The sequence below is a fragment of the Nomascus leucogenys genome, chromosome 3 (assembly GCF_006542625.1).
Source record: "Nomascus leucogenys isolate Asia chromosome 3, Asia_NLE_v1, whole genome shotgun sequence".
NCBI classification, from domain to species: domain Eukaryota; kingdom Metazoa; phylum Chordata; class Mammalia; order Primates; family Hylobatidae; genus Nomascus; species Nomascus leucogenys.
In genome coordinates, this window is record NC_044383.1 from 156020433 (window position 1) to 156040602 (window position 20170).

At 39.7% G+C, this 20170-nt stretch overlaps 1 protein-coding gene across 2 annotated transcripts; it reads right to left on the reverse strand.

Annotated features, from left to right (window-relative positions):
- Positions 1-767: 767 nt before the first annotated feature.
- Positions 768-19658, reverse strand: PSMB1 (proteasome 20S subunit beta 1). 2 transcript variants are annotated; one of them, XM_003280992.3, is made up of 6 exons: positions 19417-19658; positions 15295-15402; positions 11874-11955; positions 9369-9498; positions 2864-2970; positions 768-1057 (listed from the first exon to the last, which is right to left on the reverse strand). In XM_003280992.3, the coding sequence occupies exons 1-6, from the start codon at positions 19527-19529 to the stop codon at positions 872-874; spliced, it is 726 nt and encodes a 241-aa protein (XP_003281040.1). In that variant the 5' UTR covers positions 19530-19658; the 3' UTR covers positions 768-871. The 2 variants fall into 2 exon arrangements, with proteins under 2 accessions (XP_003281040.1, XP_030665859.1); XM_030809999.1 differs by lacking the exon at positions 19417-19658 and adding an exon at positions 19208-19371.
- Between the last annotated feature and the right edge of the window lie 512 nt (positions 19659-20170).

Genomic DNA, 20170 nt, shown 5'->3' on the forward strand with positions numbered 1-20170 from the left:
TACAATGTGTATCTACTAGAAGCTTTTCATATTTGAATTAAATTATTTATAAAAGGCAAAATAAACAAAAGTGGTATCTAAGATTAACCACCAACTTAGTAAAATTCCATTTACACCACAGGTTGTTCTGGTACAAAGCAAACAATAACTCCCATGTTACGTATAATTTGACTTGTTCAATAACAAGAAAAGTACTCAAATATCATAATGGAGTTAAAATGTATTTAATAGATCTAAAACAAAAATTTTGGCTCTATCAAAACTTAGGTCTCAATTATAACATTACTAAAGTGCTTGTAAAAATTATCCCAGATTTCTGGCTAAAGCTTGTATAAAGGCCTATTTTTTTTTTTACAATTTTATTTTGGTTGAAGATTTTTCTCCAAAATAGCTATTCCAGACCACTTAACAGTCCCAGAAGTGAAAAATCTTAAGATATTTCATTTATAACCATTAGAGTCTTAATAAAACCCTAGTAAATAACTCTCCCTTCTGGATGGTTTAAAGGTCCCTTCAGGCAAGCTGGCTGAATAAACACCAGAGCCCTCTTCATAAGTTTGCCCAAAAGGTCAACTTTTACAGAGAAATTCCTAGCTCATTAGTGTAAGGGAAAACTAACATGACCTGTTTTCATTACTTAAAATGCAAAAAAAAAAAAAAAAAAAAAAATCTCGGAAAAATAGAAAAGGGTGGGAAAAATGAAGAAAATTAAAAGAAATTCTACTTCCTATATCTGTCCTGCTTAGAGAAGACAAGTTATAGCAAAATGAGTATTTCAGGTTTCTCTTTTAATAAACAAAACCATCCAAGCTACAGTTCCAAAGTACAAAATCAACCAGTTCTGAACTGACTGGTGATAACAGCACACAGATCAGTCCTTCCTTAAGGGAACAGTCTCCTCCCTGATGCCCTCTTTGGTCACTATGCAGATCCGGAGTGCGTCCCCAGTGTACACGTCTCTCTCAGCCGCAGAAATGAAGACATCTTTCACCAGCCGCATGGCTCTGTCCAAGGACAGTGGAACATGCTCCACATTCTGCATGTTCTTAAAACCAACCTGGTGGGACAGGAAACTTGGGTGAGATGTCATGTGACCGTAAGCACAAAGGAAAGGTTCGAGTTTCTTCCAATACCCTCATGTGTACGAGGATTTGTGATGAAAATACTACACAAAATTAAAATGTCCCTCAGACTGAATAAAGACCCTTCCAGACCTGGATGAATTACACACATCAGGAATCTGACAAGGATTTCCTGGCAAAGCTCCCACTCTTGAGAAGCACATGACCTAGAGAGGTGGACGTATACAAGCCAAGTGATGAGAGAATTTTATAACTAAGAAGAAAATAAGAGCCAGGAGAGACCCAACAGATGTCCACTAAGTCTCCTAGAAGATAGGCTTCAGCAAAAAGCACTTTTAAGTAGGTGAGCGCTGAAGGCTACACTGAAGAGCATAGAACATTCCAGACTGAAGATGTGGGATGGAGTCAGGAAAAGCACATCTTTTCTGAGAAAAGCAGAGTTAGGGTCTGGGTGTAGTGGGGTGACAGGAGACGAGGTCAATAAGCAATAAGCAGAGGAGTAGCTATATATGACATCCTTCAGCAAACTGAGCAGGATGAATTAGAGAAGTAAGCTTGTAGGCAGAAAAGATGTTAGGAAATAAATCCAATAATCTAATAATGTAGGTCTGAATTTAGCCAGCAGTAATCAAAAAGAGGAACGAATTAGAAATACAGGTGACCTTTGAATAACACAGTTTTCAACTGCTCAGGTCCACTTATATATAAATTTTTTCAATAAACATACTGAAAAGTTTTTGGAGACTTGCAACAATTTGAAAAAACTCAGATGAGCCAAGTAGCCTAAAAATATCTTAAAATTTAAGAGAAAGGTATGTCACAAATGTATAAACTACATGTAGATACTAGCTATTTTATCATTTACTACCATAAAATACACATAAATTGATTATAAAAAGTTAAAGTGATCTCTCAATGTTCTCCTTTGTTTTTCATTGTGTTTGGTGCAATATTATAAACCTTAAATAACAAGTGACCCAAACAAAGTGCTATTAGTGATGCTGGAAGTGCTCCCCAAGAAGCAGGGAAAGTTATGACATTACAAGAAAAAGCTGAATTGCTTGATATGTACTGTAGATTGAGGTCTGCAGCTGTGGTTGTCCATCACTCCAGACAGATGATTCTCCTTGTAAACAGATGATGTAAACTTACAGTATCAACAAATACAGTATTGTAAATGTATGTTCTCTTCCTATGATTTTCTTAGTAACATTCTCTTTCCTGTAGTTTATTTATCGTAAGAATACAGCACAAAATACATATGTAAAATACGTGATAATCCAGTTTACATTATTGGCAAGGCTTCCAGTCAACAGTAGGCTTATTAGTAAAGTTTTCTGGGAGTCTAAAGTTATATGTGGATTTTCCAGTGCTCGGGGAATTGGCGCCCCAATCCCTGTGTTGTTCAAGGGTCAACTGTATGCTTGGGAGTTCAAGTACAGTATTGGGTAACACAGAAAGGGTGGGTAAGAGGGAGAAAGGCGTTTTTATGATCTTCAGGTAAAGATGGCAAGAGAATTAACCACTACAGACATAAAAGAGTTGGAAGCCATGAGAATACAGGAAAACAATCAAAACCATGAGAGTAGGTAAGGACCCACAAGAAAGTAGGGAGAACACAGAGAGAGACCATAACGTTTCTGTAGGACACATCTGCCAAACTCAAACAGTAATTTATAAGAAAGTCTTTATACCTTGGCTCTCCTAAGCTAATGAAGAGGAGAACTTGGAGGAAAGCACTTCAACTGAACACCATGACAAGCTGGACACAGTATCATTACCTGGTTGTCAAGCAGGGGCTGTAGCATGGCACTTGCTGAGCCTCCAGCCTTGAAGGAGTCTCTCTGGTAAGACCCTACTGGGTCAAAGCTGTATACAGCCCCCTTTCCTTAAAGAAGAAAACAGTATTCATAAGGATGGCATCCAATCACAATCCCAAATCATCGCAAAAATAAATCAGGTCAAAACGTGACACAAAACGGACTATCACCTTGGCTAAAACTTCAGGGAACAGTTGGAACACAGTCACCACTGCACAGGTGCCACCCAGCAGACAGCCCCAATCCCTGTGTTGGTGTGTTGTTCAAGGGTAAACTGTATGCTTGGGAGTTAAAATACAATATTGAGTAACACAGAAAGGGTGGGTAAGAGGGAGAAAGGCATTTTTATGATCTTCAGGTAAAGATGACAAGAGAATTAACCACTGCAGATGTAAAAGAGTTGGAAGCCATGAGAATACACGAAAATAATCCAAGCCATGGGAGTAGGTAACGACCCATAAGAGAGTAGGGAGAACACAGAGAGAGATGGTAAGGTTTCTGTAGGGCACATCAGCCAAACTCAAACAGTAATTTATAAGAAAGTCTTTATTTCTTGGCTCTCCTAAGCTAATGAAGAGGAGAACTTGAAGGAAAGCACAACTTATGTATATAGACAGGTCCAAGGGACACATCTGCAAGACAAAGTAAAATGAAGATAATTCTGTAACTTGTAAAATACAATACTGTTTTTGTTTAAAAGAATAAGAAAACTATTTGTACAAGCACAAAAAAGTCTGGAAAGATAAATAACAAACTGTGGTTGGTCACCTTTGAGCACAGAATTAGAGGCAAGAAAAGAAGGGAATTAATTCATATGCTTCTATATTATTTGAGTTTATTACAAAGAACACAGGTAATTCTACAATTTTTAAAAAGGCCTGTTAGAAAAACAACTGTGTTCTGGGTATGAGAAATCACGAGTCATTTACAAGGTATGATTTTTTAAAAACATAACTGATTTGGAAAACACATTATATACCAGAACTCAGTACCCTGGGAGATGTGATATAGGGACAATCTCCTTACTAACCATGTACAACTGCCACTGTTAGCTTTGTATGTGTTCTACTACAGAACTGCGTAGACTTGGCCAGGCACGGTGGCTCATGCCTGTAATCCCAGCACTCAGGGAGGCCAAGGTGGGCAGATCATGAGGTCAGGAGTTCGAGACCAGCCTGGCCAACACAGTGAAACCCCGTCTCTACTAAAAATACAAAAATTAGCTGAGCATGGTGGCACGCGCCTGTAGTCCCAACTACTTGGGAGGCTGAGGCAGGAGAATCGCTTGAACCTGGGAGGTGGAGGTTGTGGTGAGCCGAGATCACGCCACTGCACTCCAGCCTGGGCAACAGAGCGGGACTTGGTCTCAAAAAACAAACAAACAAAAAAAACGAATTGTGTAAACTGAATTCTTTGCGGAAGAAGGCACAATCTGAAGTCACCTAAGAAACTGTGGGAAGTATTTTTGCTGGAAGCAAGCTTGGGACAAGACATGAGATCACAGCAGGCAATCCACTAACCTCAATACACAAAAAAAGAAAGAGATGTAAGGTGTAAAGGCAGAAAAATGATTGTATCTCTCATGAGAATGGCAGGCCACAAGTAAACTGAGGCCCAAAAGCTTTACCCAAGGAAGGAACCAATCTCAGAAAACCACACACAACAAATTTAAAAAAACAAACCAAAGAAAAGGTGGGCTATGTCCAAGAACATAGCTTTAAAGACCCCCTAGAAGACGCAAGAGAGACACTAGTAAAATCAGTATAAAACAGCAAAAATCAATAGATAAATAAAAATAAAAATAAATGTAGAATGGCATGAATCTTGACTACAAAGTGCTTTTCCTCATCAAAGTAAAATCCAAAAAGCACAATCATTTCAATGTAAAAAATAAAATCAGACAAGTCTTAAAAGAAATACAGCTAAGCTTTGGATGGGAGAAGTTTTTCTAACAAGGCAAGAAACTGAATATCATAAAGAAATGATTGACAGATCAGACTGTATGAAACACAGAAATTTCTGTGTAGCAAAAGGCACCGCCCAAAAGAGACAAATAACACTCTTGGAAGCATCTATAATATTACAGACATTTGACACAGTTGAATGTAGTTCTTGAAAATCAACAAGAAGAAAACTAACCTGCAAATAAGGAAATGGGCAACGGTTAATATATGCATCAGTCTCCAAAGAGGAAATTTATAAAGTCAATAAACGTATGAAAACATGCCCAAAATATATATATAAATGAAAATAATAGACTGTTCAATGGGCAAAAATATGTTTCAAAATGTGTTAATTCTAATACTGGGAAGGTTACATAAAATCCGGTACTCGGGGTACTGGTGTGTCCTGCAGAAAAGGTACAGTCAACGAAATACAAAAAAAAACTTATCTGATCCAATATTTCAACTACTCGAAGTTTATTCTAGCAAGACAAGCATAATTGGAGAAGTAAAGAAAAATGTATGTACAAGGATGTTCATCATTTTGTTTATATTAAGAAAACAGGAAGCCAAAATGCCCTTTAGAGGACTGGTTAGGTAAATGATGGTACGTGTTACAGCAGCAAAAACAGAAGAAAAAAATTTTTTTAATTAAATACAAAAATCATTATGCACATAGCTTAGATCTCCTTGATAATACATAATGTATAGTTACAGAAAAACAGATACCAAAAGTCCTACTTACATAAACCTGCATGAGTGTACGTATAAACATGTACTGATTGTTTTCACTACAGAAAAACTAAAGCCACTTTTAATTTGGGAGAAAAATTTTTAAAAGGCATGAGAGCAGCTAAGAGATTAAAGACAGGTTAGTGCAGACAGCGGTTGACACCAAGGGAAAGAGCTGTGGACCTTGCTGTCCTGAAGGTTTCAATATGGAACACTGCTCTCCAGGTCCCTGCATCCACCAACACAGAAGACAGTAAAGGAAGTCTCCTGAGACATTAGCAGAGGCTCTGGACTTAAGGGACCAGGCTCTAGAGTGGCAAAGGGTAGGAGCAAAACACATGAAATGGAAAGTTGATGTAAACAAAACATAGACCTTCAGCCCCCTTCCTCCTCCGAGGCCTAAAAAGCTGCCAACCAGGCTTCTCTTCCTGTAGTCCCACTTCACCCCAGGAAAAAAGATTAAAGAAATTCTTCATCTGAAGAAAATGCTGCTTACTTAAGCATCCAGTTAATGGCTGTCAGTTGACAAGCCAGGTCAACAAGGACCTTCATAATCAAATTTTGGTACAACACTCTTCAATGTGAATGGACAGCAAAAAAAAAAAAATCAGAAATTTGAAGGAAGCCTCTAACATAGAAGACAGAGGCCAAAAATGAACATACAACATGAAAAAAAAAGCATTCTGATGAAATACAGAAAACTGCAAAGAAAGTAAACAGGACTTTTTTTAAAAAGACAAAAAATAATAACAAGCTCTTGGAAATTAATGACACCAGAAATAAAAGCGATCAGTAAAGGATGAAAAGCTAAAATTAAGGAAATCTACATAAAGTAGAACAAAAAAGACAGACATGGACAACATGTGGAGTCAAAAATAAAGTGCCGGGTCATAATCCAGGTGGCTGTGGAGAAGGTGAGAAGGGGTAGGGGAGGAGGAGAGGAAAGAAGGTGGAGAAAGAGGACAAAACAAATGAGAAACTCTAGGCAAGGAACATCACTATACAATTTCAGAACACCAGGGTAAAGAAAAGATCCTAAAAGCAAAGTCTCAAAAAGGTCCCGTTTTGTTTTTTTCAGAAATCTTTTAGAAGGTAAGCCTCTAAAATAAGGAAATAAATCAAGAAAGAGGAGAGCACAGGATGTGGGGGAATCTCAGGATGGCAGTGGTCCATCCTGGAGCAAGGGCAAAAGGGATCCACCTAGTATGTGAGGTCTGACAACCAGATGAATTGTACTCAGAGAATGTACAAGGAACTGACAAAAAGTTTAAAGAAATCTGAGCCAATTAGAGATAGTTAACTTAAGAAAAAAATAAAAACAAATTACATGAGAAAGAAAATATTAATGCATGCTACTTGGCGCAACAAAGATCAATATCTATCTGGTCATAATAAAAACATTAAAGGTCTATGTTACCAAAAGTGTAATGTGTTAAAGGAGGATGCTAATGAGGAAGAGGACACAAAAGAGCTAATAAGCACCATCATCTACCAGAACAAAACACCAAAAGATATCTCAAAAGAGTGCAGTACAAATACAGAGTTTTGGAAAATGGAGGTAAGTACCAGGAAATACAGGTAAAAGAGCTGAAAACTGTCTTAGGGCAATGAAAAAAAAGTTAGAGGGCTGCTTTATTATTCACACAAATTCCTCTACAAAATAAAAATTAGTTTAAAGAACACTTAAGGCCGGGTGTGGTGGCTCACGCTTGTAATCCCAGCACTTTGAGAGTCTGAGGCGGGCGGATCACGAGGTCAGGAGATCGAGACTACGGTGAAACCCCGTCTCTACTAAAAACACAAAAAATTAGCCAGGTGTGGTGGTGGGCGCCTGTAGTCCCAGCTACTCGGAGAGGCTGAGGCAGGAGAATGGTGTGAACCCGGGAGGCGGAGCTTGCAGTGAGCCGAGATTGCGCCACTGCACTCCAGCCTGGGCAACAGAGCGAGACTCCGTCTCAAAAAAAAAGAACACTTGAAAGCCAACCAGACAGACAAGCTTAGAAAGACAGTTCTAGAGACACCTGAGGTTGTCACCAAAACTAGCAACACTGTTACATGGAAATCAAAGAACAGGGCTCTGAAGTGAAACAAAAGCCAAACCTGAATCTTAGGTCTGCTGCTTAGTAGATATCAGCTTTCCCAGATTAGACTCTCTAACTCTCAGAAAAACTCAAAGGGTGCTGTCTGGCCTGCTGAAATTCAATGGCAGCTATTTTTAATGTTGCTAAAATCTGAATCTATTAATCTGACATTAAAGCCAGGCATAACGTAGTCAAAAAAGACACCAGAAGCATCCAGCATGCTAAGTTAGGCAAATTAATTTGTAGCTAGACTCTAATTACCCAGGTTAAAGGTAATTCATTTCTATTTTTACTATTTCTACACTTTACTTTTTCTCTTGGTTTTCAAGTAAGGTTGAAAGCCTTAAAAAGAAGTTGTGTCAACCTGATTTGTCTACACCTAAACCATGGCAGCTAGAATGATCAGAATGTTCCCCAAGGCTGTGTATGGGGGCGGATGTTGAGTCAGAGATAGCGCATGCAAAGAAAACGCTCACGAAACAGAAAGGGATAGGAGTCAACACCCGAGAGGCAGGGCGCTGAAGTGAAGCTTGACCCTTTCCTCTTAGAATTTTCCCTCACAAGATTTAGGGTCCCCAGTCCCCTTGCTTTCTTTCTGTGTCCAACTGAGACGCTCTGTGATGTGGCCAGCTGCATGTATTCCCCTGGAGGCTCTGACCCAAGCCAAGGCCTGCCTTACATTCCCAGGCACTGATAATGTTGTTTAGGCTATTGCTTGAAACACTGAGAAATTGCCCCTGTTGCTGAACACATAGCAACTATCCCTGGCCCTGAAACAAATTCCTTCAACACTCAAATCAACTCCCTCACCTTGGACACATCTTTTCCTGCTGTCTGCTGAGAGGACTGCTGCAGCACTAAATGCTTTTGACTGATTACCCTGAGATTTAGTGTTCTGGAACCCCAACTAGGTTCAGGGCAGTCCCTTACAGGAATTTCTCTGCCCCCACTTTTAGGGCAACTTCAGCCACAGGTTCAGCCAGAAGGAACACAGAAGATGGGCTTCCTCCAATGATATCCGCGTCTAGACACTTCTGTAACTTCTTATCTCAATGGACTACTCTAAATGGTGACACAGATCTGTCCTGGGAGATTGTACTTGTATTTGGTTTTTAGATGCAACCAAAAGCCAATCCAAATGAGAACTGGTGGAAAACACTGGTGCCATGTGGGGTAATGCAGCTCTGGATCAAAAACAGGATGGAATATTAAGTAACAAGACTTAATATTCTCAGGGAATCCTGGTCTGACTCTGACAAAAAATCAAAGAGGTGTTTCAAAAAGTTCTGAAAACACTGGAGTAGATGCTTATTATTAATTACCCCAAATGACTTCTAAAACCTTTAAAGAACTTTTTTGAAGTATATTTGTTAATAAAAAAATTTTCAATACTCAGAATCACGTTTAGGTCAAGCTTTCTAGGTCCGATTTCTTTCTATAAGATAAAAATGCCTAATTATTTACTACTAACTCATGCAAGATCCTGAGAAAATAGTAAAACAACTGGCTGCTCAACATTCACTATTAGAGCTTTAATACGACTTTGGATGTCATATATTAGCCTGTTTCTTCATCACTTTCATTATCAGAAATGAAATGAGAATTGTGTCAGATGGTATTTATGGTTCTTTTCAACTCTAGATGGAGACACACACATCTAGGGAATAATAACTCCTCCCCCGACCATGTTCCAGAAAGAAGGAATTCTACCTTCTTCATCAAGTCCACCGATGATGTTGTAAACATAGTATGGGAAGAAGCGCCTTGAATACAGGATCGTAGACAGCATTGCCGCAATTGCCCCCGTAGTCATGGCCTTATTATTAGAATGCTTATACATCTGCAATTATTGATAAAAGTCACAGGCATGTAGAGGCAGAGGCCATTAGAGACTAGAACAATCAACAGTATAAAGTGAATAAATAAATGCATACCACAGTGAAAGGGGAAAGCATGCCTATTTCCTTCATGATCAACCAAAACAGTATTACTAACATAAAATTTTAAGGGAAGCAATGCCAAGTTTGCCCTCAGCTCTGTGGTTTAAGGACTGTATTTTCCATACCACCCTTATCTCAGGTATTGCAAATCCAAGAGCTAATGTGCATGAAAGGGCACATGAAGTGGCCTAAGGAAGATGGGTTTAAATCCATCTCTCTCCCTCATTCTGCATATAGACCGGGGTCAACAAACTACCCCTGTAGTTTGGCTCAGGGGCCAAATCCAGCCTACCCCTATTTCTATGAATATTGTCCGTGGCTGCCTTTTCACTACAAAAGCAGATCAAATGGCCCATAAAGCTGTAAATATTTACTATCTGGTCCTTTACAGAAAAAATTATGCCAATCCCTGATCAAAGCTAAATGTAAGTCCCTCTCTTTGTGGAGCAGATCTCTGTGAGAACAGAAGACATAGGGCAGCACTATTACTCTGCATGATTTTAATACACAGCAGTGGTCGTGATCCTTAAAACACCTACAGTAGAGAACGCAAGCATCCAAAACAGGGTCTTAGCATGATAATACAGTGACTGCAAATCCTAGCTTTACTATACCGTTGGGAACCCTACATTATCCACTGCTAAAGAAACTTTACAAAAATTATAAACATAAAATGAATTCAAGATCACCAATTTTTGTTAACCATATAGCAAACATCTCTAATGAGAACCCTAATGGCCAGGCATAGTGGCTCACACCTGTAATCTCAACAGAGGCGGGAGAATGTTTGAGCACAGGAGATGAAGGTTACAGTGAGCTACAATTGCACCACTGCACTCCAGCCTGCGCAACAAAGCGAGACGCTGTCTCTAAATAAATAGACAGACAGATGCCTAACTAGCACCATAAAACTAAACAGTGACAGCCAAAACACTGAAAAATGATTAGAAATGAACTACAAGTAACGGATACGTTTTTTTATAGAGGAATGTCTTTCCGATATAAAAAAAATTATTCATAGGCCGGGCACAGTGGCTCACTGCCGGCCTGTAATCCCAGCACCAGCACTTTGGGAGGCCGAGATGGGTGGATCACCTGAAGTCAGGGGTTCGAGACTAGCCTGGCCAACATGGTGAAACCCCATCTCTACTAAAATACAAAAATTAGACGGGGGGGGGGGGGGGGGGGGGTGTGTGACAGGTGCCTGTAATCTCAGCTACTCGAGAGACTGTGGCAGGATAATCACTTGAACCCTGGAGGCAGAGGTTGCAGTGAGCCAAGATCATGCCATTGCACTCCAGCCTGGGCAACAAGAGCAAAACTCTGTCTCAAAAAAAAAAAATTTCATTCCATTTCATTTCGAAACCAAGCACCAACATTTATTTACTTCACCACCTAATAAAGTATGAGAGAAAAACTTCAGGAAGGGGTGTATATTATGTTGAATTCACCATTCCTTGTTTTATTAACAATATCATGTTTACTTTTGTCTTCTAACGCCCATTTATAAAATAAGCATTAGGAATTATCATATAAATATGCCAATAAATGTAAATCACTATAGCTTTCAATGTAAGTTTCTAAAAAAGCATTAACAATTGATAAATACTGAGTGAAATCCTTTCTACACATTCAAAAAGCATGTGTCAGTTAAACAAATACATTATATACTCCAGTAACCACTCATAAGTGTAAATCATCTCAAGTGTTATTCATGAATAGGCAAAACAGAATGTGATCACTCCTGACTTCTGGCAGCTGGCTAGCAACTGAAGCCTGTGAGGTGACAGAAGTTAATGGCGCATGTTGTGCCTCTCATCCAAGCTCCTGGCTTATTCATTCTTTCGTATTTCTACTCATGCATCCTGCCAACTAAGAGCACGGCACTGCAAAGAGGAAAAGCTTGTCAACCGATGGTGATGCAAACCAAGCTCCTGTGTCAAATCTTCCCTGGGCTCTCTCCTGCCACAGAAATTGATTTGCTTTGCTCTTCAGGGAAGAGTATCTTCAGAAGAAGAACTCCTCCCAGGCTCCTTCTAAAAGGGTAGAGAACCCTTCATATGATACAAGACTTTAACAAATGGAATGTGCTGCTGTTTCACATTACGTTACTTTAATGACTCTGCATTAATATCATTTCTAGCATACATTTATAATTCACCTACTAACCTAGTGACTCTCTAGCTATTTGACCAACAGTCATGCTGTAGGCTTAAAAGAATTTAATGAATTACTATTAATTTAAAATAGTGTAGAAATGTACAAAAGCATCTACCTTTAGTCTTGCTTCAATAATCTTTGTCAGCGTAAGACAGTCTCCATGAAAACCGCTGCATCCAATGACTGTTTTGTCTGTTCTGTAAAAACCACATTTCAGAAAATTGAGCTGGTTAGATAGTAGAGCAAAACATATCTTTGGCAATTTTAAATTTAAAATTCTGATTCCCACTATTCCCTAAATGGTAATGGGACAAACAGCCACTTATTCCAGATAATTCGAATTACAGGTGGGTCAAAGACTTTAAAAATGCAACTATGAATGGACTAAATAAATCATGGGTGAATTTTTTTACTATCTTGGGCTGAGGAAGATAGGTAGGTAGGTTGATTGACTGATTTTTGAGACAGAGTTTCGCTCTTGTCACCCAGGCTGGAATGCAGTGGCACAATCTTGGCTCACTGCAACTTCCGCCTCCTGGGTTCAAGCAATTCTCCTGCCTCAGCCTCCCAAGTATCTGGGATTACAGGCACCCACCACCACACCCAGCTGATTTTTGTATTTTTAGTAGAGATGGGGTTTCACTATGTTGGCCAGGCTGGTCTCGAACTCCTGACTTCAGGTAATCCACCTGCCTTGGCCTCCAAAGTGCTGGGATTACAGGTGTGAGCCACTGCACCCAGCCTCGTGAAGGTAGATTTAAACAACACAATCCAAGGGCCACACAGAAAAATTTCATACATTTGACTACATAAAATTCTACAGGGAAATTTATGAATAGCCTTTTAAAACCCTAAGAAAATATATTAGTAGCATCTACCACCAAAGTCTAATTTTAATTCTACAAAGATTCTTACAAATAAGAAAAGCAATAACAACATAAAGGAAAGATGGGTAACATTCTATGAACAGACAAGTCACAGAAAAAAGAGACATTAAGTCACCATAAACATAAGAGCCTCCATGTTACTCAGAAATCCAAATCTAAAAAAGAGACTATTTCAACGAATTATACTGGCTAAAAATGCCTAACTAAATGCTGGTGAGGTTGTGGAACCATTGAAAACTGATTAACTTGTTAGATGGTCAATTCGGTGGTATCTATTAAAAATTTAAATACACACCACTTTCAACAACTCTATTGCTAGAAATCCATCTTGTCAATATACTTATGCAAGTATGCAAAGGGATGCTCTAGACTCACCAGTGAGTACTCATTTAAATAGCACCCCAAAGCAAAACAAAACCTAAAGTCCATCTGTATGGAAAGGATTAAAATTTGGTACAGACATACAAATTCAACCGTGTACTTCAAAAATTAATTCCTAGATCTTGATAGGAATCTATAAAGAAACCTGAACAGTATTTTGAAGAGGCCACATAATTCCTTTTGGAAACTTATGAATGACTCGCACAAACCATACCTGTCCTACTAGAAGAGCAGCTGACACCTCTGGGGTCATCACTAACATCACCTGATCTATCCCTACCACCAACCTCACTGCACTGAGGTGAAGACGTCCAATCCCCTATAAGGCTTTACTGCCTTCACTAACAAGATTGGTTGACAATACCAACAGGGAAAGGCAGAAATCTTAGAACTTCAAGATGCTTTTCCCAAATATCCAGGTGCATCAAAGGAATGGGAGTTTTCATGCAAAGAATACAGTCTCAAATAGGTTTGGAAGAGGCAAGCTTAGTTCTAGGTCAGCCCCACAGGACATGAGATGAGGGATATATATAGGCATTCGTTAATGCTGTATTGTTCTTATTCTCTATACCTGACATGTTTCATTAAAAAAAAAAAAAAAAAAGATGCTCACTTCAGCAGCAAATGTAACTAAAGCAACATTTAAAAGATGAGTAAAAGCTAGTACGAGGATGGTATCCATAAAGTTGTTTTAAAATCTTATTTCTAATATTTACTACTTTCAAGTTGTACAAGCGTCGTCCTTGAGGAGAAAAAAAGGTAACACAAGAGCACCATAAACAGAAAGCAGAAAGGGGGTATCAAAAGATGCAAGTGGAGACAAAGAGAACTGGGAAGATGAAAACAAACTTCATTGCTTTTTAAGATGTGGGCCATCCCTGGGACCAGGAAAGACAACGTATCTTTTCTTCTGTACCTACTTCCTACAATACAAGGAGGGTCCGTCCAAAGGACCTAAACCTCGTAAGTCCCATTCCTATTACAGTTCAAGTTTAATTAACCCAGGAATTCATGACCATTTATAAGCATTTCCAAAACTGTTAAATACAGACCACTGCTAATCTGCAGTATGTATTCAGGTGATTTATGCAGGTTTTTTTTTTTAAGTTTTGGCTTTATTTTCATGTTTTAGGAAAAACATAGCTAGCCTATTAAAACTGAGCTGTGGGCCGGGCGCGGTGGCTCACGCTTGTAATCCCAGCACTTTGGGAGGCCGAGGCGGGCGGATCACGAGGTCAGGAGATCGAGACCACGGTGAAACCCCGTCTCTACTAAAAATACAAAAAATTAGCCGGGCGTGGTGGCGGGCGCCTGTAGTCCCAGCTACTCGGAGAGGCTGAGGCAGGAGAATGGCGTGAACCCGGGAGGTGGAGCTTGCAGTGAGCCGAGATCGCGCCACTGCACTCCAGCCTGGGTGAAAGAGCAAGACTCCGTCTCAAAAAAAAAAAAAAAAAAAAAAAAAAAACTGAGCTGTGGATACAATTGCTTAGGATATTTCTAAAAGGAATGTTTCAGGTAAAAAAAAAAAAAGTGGGGAGGCAGATTTTTAAAAAATTTCATTTAATGGATTAATGGTGCTGTGGTTTGAATGTTCCCTTCAAAACTCATGTTGAAATTTAATTGCCATTGTGATGGTACTGGGAGTTGGGACCAGGTGTTTAGGTCCTGAGGGCTCAGCCCTCACGAATGGACATTATCACAGCAGTGGGTTCGCTCAGTCTTCTTTCTCTCTCTGGCCTTCCACCATGTTAAGACACAGCAGGAAAGCTCTCACCAGATGCCAGCCCATCAATCTTGGACTTCCCAGCCTCCAGAACTGTAAATCAATAAATTTCTGTCCATTATAAGTTACCTAGTGTGTGGCATTCTGTTACAGCAGCATAAAATGGACTAAGACAAATGTATAGATGGAAAAAGTGGTGAAGTAATTTTAGTAAAATACAAACAGTAAGATCTAGGTGATGGCATGTGGGTTTTCATTATGAAACGCTCTTACTTTTGCTGTATATTTGAAATTTTTCACGGTAAAATGCTGGGGTGAACACATTTAGGTTACCAAAAGCACTTTTGGTACCCTGAATATAGCAAATATTATTAGGACTGCACACTGAATTATTAGGAAACATTAACTTAGAAAATGGTTTTCTAATAAAAATGCTCCCAACAGCAACTTAAAAACTCATGAAACAATCATTTAGAAGTAGAAACTCTCACAGCATTAAATCATTACAAAGGCATTGTGAAATGTCTTTAGAAATATTTACTTACAATTTGTAACATTTGGGGCTATCCCGCGTATGAACTGAAAACCCTTCACTCAATCGAGTATCAGAAGCAACAATTGCAAAATCTTCTCCAGCAATTGCCAGTACAGTACTGGGGAAAAAAGAAAAAAAATTAATTCTCCAGGGTGGTAATCCTATCTCTACAAATAGAAGAATGCTCCATAGCACATAATGGGATAAAATACTCTAGATGTCAACAAAAACATGATTCAAATGGGAAGAGGAAAGATGAGCGGGAAGAGAATGAATGCCTGGCTACGAGTTGCCTGGGAAAAAAAAAATTATTAATAAGCCTAAATCAGGGCAAAGTCTCCTTGGCAGGAGGTAACAAAAAAACCAATGAATTATCATCACCAACACATTAAATACTTACTTGCACAAGGTACTACTAATACAGAACAACTAAATACCACATCTGTGCCCTTGAGGATCGGGTATAGACAGCGGTACTACAATGCAAGCTCTATGAGTTTAGAGAAGATGGGATTTTTTTTTCTTTTTTCATTTCTTGATATCCAAGTCCTTATATAACACTTATATAATGCTTATTTCTTTATACCCAAGCCCTTACATAATGACAAATAAATGGACAAACAGTAAATTTTTCCCTCTGTGGCTGCACAATTTGACAGCTTATCAAAGAGACTTACAGTAGAATTCCAAAAGCAGACTGCCTGGGTTCTAATTGTGGCTTTCCCATTTAGCAGATGAGACTGTGGGTAAGTTACTTCTCAAAGCCTCAATTTCATCATATATACAACAGAGATCACTTCAGTTGCTACCTCATTAGGGTGTTCAAAGGATCAAATATATAAAGCCCTTACAGCAGTCCCTGACATATAGCTGGTCCTCTAGTAAGTGTTAGCTGTAAGTGCTATGGCACTGGAGTATGACTAAGCACCTGGGCTCTGGAATTACATGAGACAGAGACCCACTCTTGCTACTTACTAGGTATGTGATCTTGGGCAAATTCTCCAAATGCAAGTTGATGATAACAGTACCTGTGTCACAAGGTGTGTATATTTGGGTGTGTATATTTTAATGTACAAGGCTTGACTGATAACTATAACCACTGCTTCAATGCAATAGTGGAAATTAAAGGCATGGTGCCTCACAGACGTAAGCACTCGGGAAACTTAAGCCACTATTTTTACTGAGGAGGGATTTGTGCTAAAACTCTCAAGTAGAAAAGGATGGCATTCCAGGTAATATAAACAGCAAGCAATGGCAAAAACAGGTAATAATTCAAATAGTACATACATTCAAGCAACTCATTCAGGCAGCCCTTTTTGCATAAGCACATGTAGTGACGTAAGGTTTATGTGATGGACAGGGCTCCTACTGTAGAAAATCCCAAATGCCAAGCTAAAGATTTTGGAATTTTAGCAAGAAATCTTGCAGGTATTCTGAGCAAGAATGATCTGTAGTTGTAACTACTCAGGAGGCTGAGGTGGGAGGACTGCTTGAGCCCAGGTGTTCAAGGCTGCAGTGAGCTATGATCGTGCCTGGGCATTAGAGTGAGACCTGGTCTTTAAAAAAGGAATGCAAGAGAGAGAAAAGTTCCATTTATAAAGTGGGGTTTTAGGAAGACTACTCTGAGAATAACATAGTATGTGAAATGGGACGGAAACACTGTTCTAATACTACTAATGCAATAGTCAGGTAGCAGGGTGAACAGTAAATCCAAAATCATCACAAACACACAAAATAGACAAGTTTTTATACATACGTAAATGTTTTAGGAACTGGGAAAACCAATTATGACATCCAAAATTTAGAACTTAGACGAGCAGAATGATGGCATAATTATAAGAAGTATTTTAAAGGAGAGGAGAGGAGGCCGGGCATGGTGGGTCACACCTGTAATCCCAGCACTTTGGGAGGCTGACACGGGTGAATTGCCTGGGATCAGGAGTTCAAGACCAGCCTGGCCAACATGGTGAAACCCATCTCTACCAAAGATACAAAAATTAGCTAGGCGTGGTGGCAGGCGCCTGTAATCCCAGCTACTCAGGAGGCTGAGGCAGAAATGCTTGAACCCAGGAGCTGGAGGTTGCAGTGAGCTGAGATCACACCGCTGCACTCCGGCCTGGGTGACAGAGTGAGACTCTGCCTCAAAAAATAATAATAATAAAAAAGGAGAAGAGGAGATGGAGGGTAATAATTAGCTTGCTTTTTGTTTTGTTAGCTGTCTTGAGTTATCCTGAGAGAAGAAAAACCAGTTAGAAATGTTTTACTGAAGAAGCCAGAATCGAGGGACTCATGAGAGGCAGAAATGGAAAACCAGATTTGGGAGTAATCCTCCCAGCAATGAGACATGAAAGAGTGCTGAGCGATAAACAAGGCAGCTAATGACTTGTTCAACTACATTTAAAGACAGAGCAGAAAAAGAGAACGAGGCCTTATTTTGTGGAAGCAAAGGCTGCCTGAGAGCCAGCTACAGTAAACACTAAAGAACAATGACTGAGAAAAAGTAATCAGAAAGTTCTAAGTAATTTTTAGGGCAGTAATGGCTTAAACTGGATTACAAGGGATTAAAAAGTGAGTAATGAGTAGGGCACACTGAACACTGAAAATTCTTATTTATAGAGAATAGCCTCACGAAACAGGTCCAATAACCCTCCCTACAATACACAACTTAATTAGTCATCACAGGAAGTGTTAAGGTGTATAACGGAAAAGCATCCATAAACTCAGTGGTGAAATAGCTACGAATTAAGTCCTGGCTCAACTTCACACCAGCTCTCTGACCCTGACAGTTTAATGTCTAATATAACCCTAGGATGCTAATATCATCTAAGATTCACTTTTCATAAGGATTAAATAAGATGACGGCTTGCAATTTACAAAATGCATCTCTCTTGATTCTCACCAAAAACAATGAAGCTACTAAGGAAGACAAGGAAATTTTGGTTCAAGAAATTCAGAAGTACCCAAAGTGTCCTTTAGTGGCAGAACCAAGGCTAATATCAGACCTTCATTATCTTTCTAACACACTCCAAAAATGTGCATTTATATTTCAAATTTATGAGGAACCAATCAACATTTTTGTTTTTAAATTTTATTTTTGTAGAGATGGGGTCTTGCTATGTTGCACAGGCTGGTCTTCAACTCCTGGCCTCAAGTGATGATCCTTCTGCCTTGGCTTCCCAAAGTCCTGGGATTACAGGTGCGAGCCACAGTGCCCAGCCAATATTTGTTGTTTTAAGAACCATCGGTTCGTTCAAATTGAGTGTGTATATTTTAATGTACAAGGCTTGATTGGTAACTATAACCACTGCTTCAATTTACAGCTCTTCCCTGTCAAGAGTCTTAAACAGAGCATCTTTCTATAACCCTAAATTTCTGGCGTGCCACCACGGAAAATTATACTACTCAAGATAAAGCTGGTAATTAAAATAAAAACCAAAACTTGAACATAACATACAAGAACACACATACTAAAAGGTCCATCTTCTGAGTATTTTGTTTTCCTGAACTTAAGCTAAACGTTAAAAAAAAAAGCACTTATCTATGAAACTAAGTTTGCTCAGCCAATCCCACCTTCTATTTGAAATAAAACAAAATGATTAAACTGCTACAATTAGAAATAACAGAAATCAGGCGGCTACAATTTTAGACGTTTCGGCTACCAACCCAGCTATGCATCTAACAACACAGACCAAACAATCCTAACTTTTAAGTTTCAGACGCTAAACCTCTACCCTCGCCTGCTGGCACAAGAAACGCGTACATGAGGTCCAGTTTTAATGGTCTTCCACAGAGCAGAGGCTATGTTTCAATTTCTACTTTACTTTCTTACAGCAGCAAGGAGCATGGAGTGACGGTCCACATAAAAACTCAAATGACAGGACTGTAACGGGAAACCCTAAAAACCAAGGCTGTATCGCAATCACCAAGTAAACTTGAGCAAAGCGAGCCTGAAGAGGGAAACACAGGGCATGAGAGGATGGCAGGGAGACCGGCCTTGTGCGGACCCAGTCAGCTCAGGGTTCTGAGGCCTGCAGGGGACCGGGGCAGCGCCTTCACGGCGGTGACTCCTAAATAGGCTTCAGCAGATGGGGGAAGGGCGAAAGTGAAAGCGGCAGCTCTCTGGGGTTTTTACCCTCCGTTGAAAACGTAGGGCGAAAATCGCAGCTGCAAAGGGCCCGCGGCTCTGTGCGGTTCCATCCCCAAGTCTCTGCCAGGAGCCGAATACATGGCTGTAGAGGACAACATCGCACGGCTGCGCCTGCGGATCCGACACCTGCTGTCTCACGGCGAGATGGCTGCCTTGACCGGACGTTACGCCACTTCCGGCTTCTCCTGAAATTCGCTCCCGGCCTCTCTATCTCGCGCTAGTCGTTGCTCCTGGAGGGCTACACGGCCGCTTGTCCGTTTGGTAGTTGAGTCCCGCCCATCCCAAAAAAGCTGACAGAGATGTAAAGGGTTTTTTTTGTTTGTTTTTTGGTTTCTTCCCCCTAGAAGAAAACATTGGAATTCACCCCAATGGACAAAAATTTAAGTCTGACTGTACAAAAAAATTGTCAGAACTATGGCGCAACGGCAACTCGAATAACGGCGGGAGCGTTAATTGTCCTGGCTAATAAAAAATGTATATAACATTTCGTATCCTTAAAGAGCTCACAACCTCACTGATAATAAAAAGTACAAAGAAAACAAGCAGTATAACATATGATTACGCCACAATGAACTACAGAAGGGAAAATCAAGGCGTGCTGAAGTCCCACTAAGAAACAACTGCGGATAGAGCCATGTGACAACAGTGCATGAAATGGGAGTGGCAGAACTGAATATAAATGCATGTGTAAACACAAGCCGTTTGTTTTGCTTAGTGTTCCTTGTCATTCTACACTCTT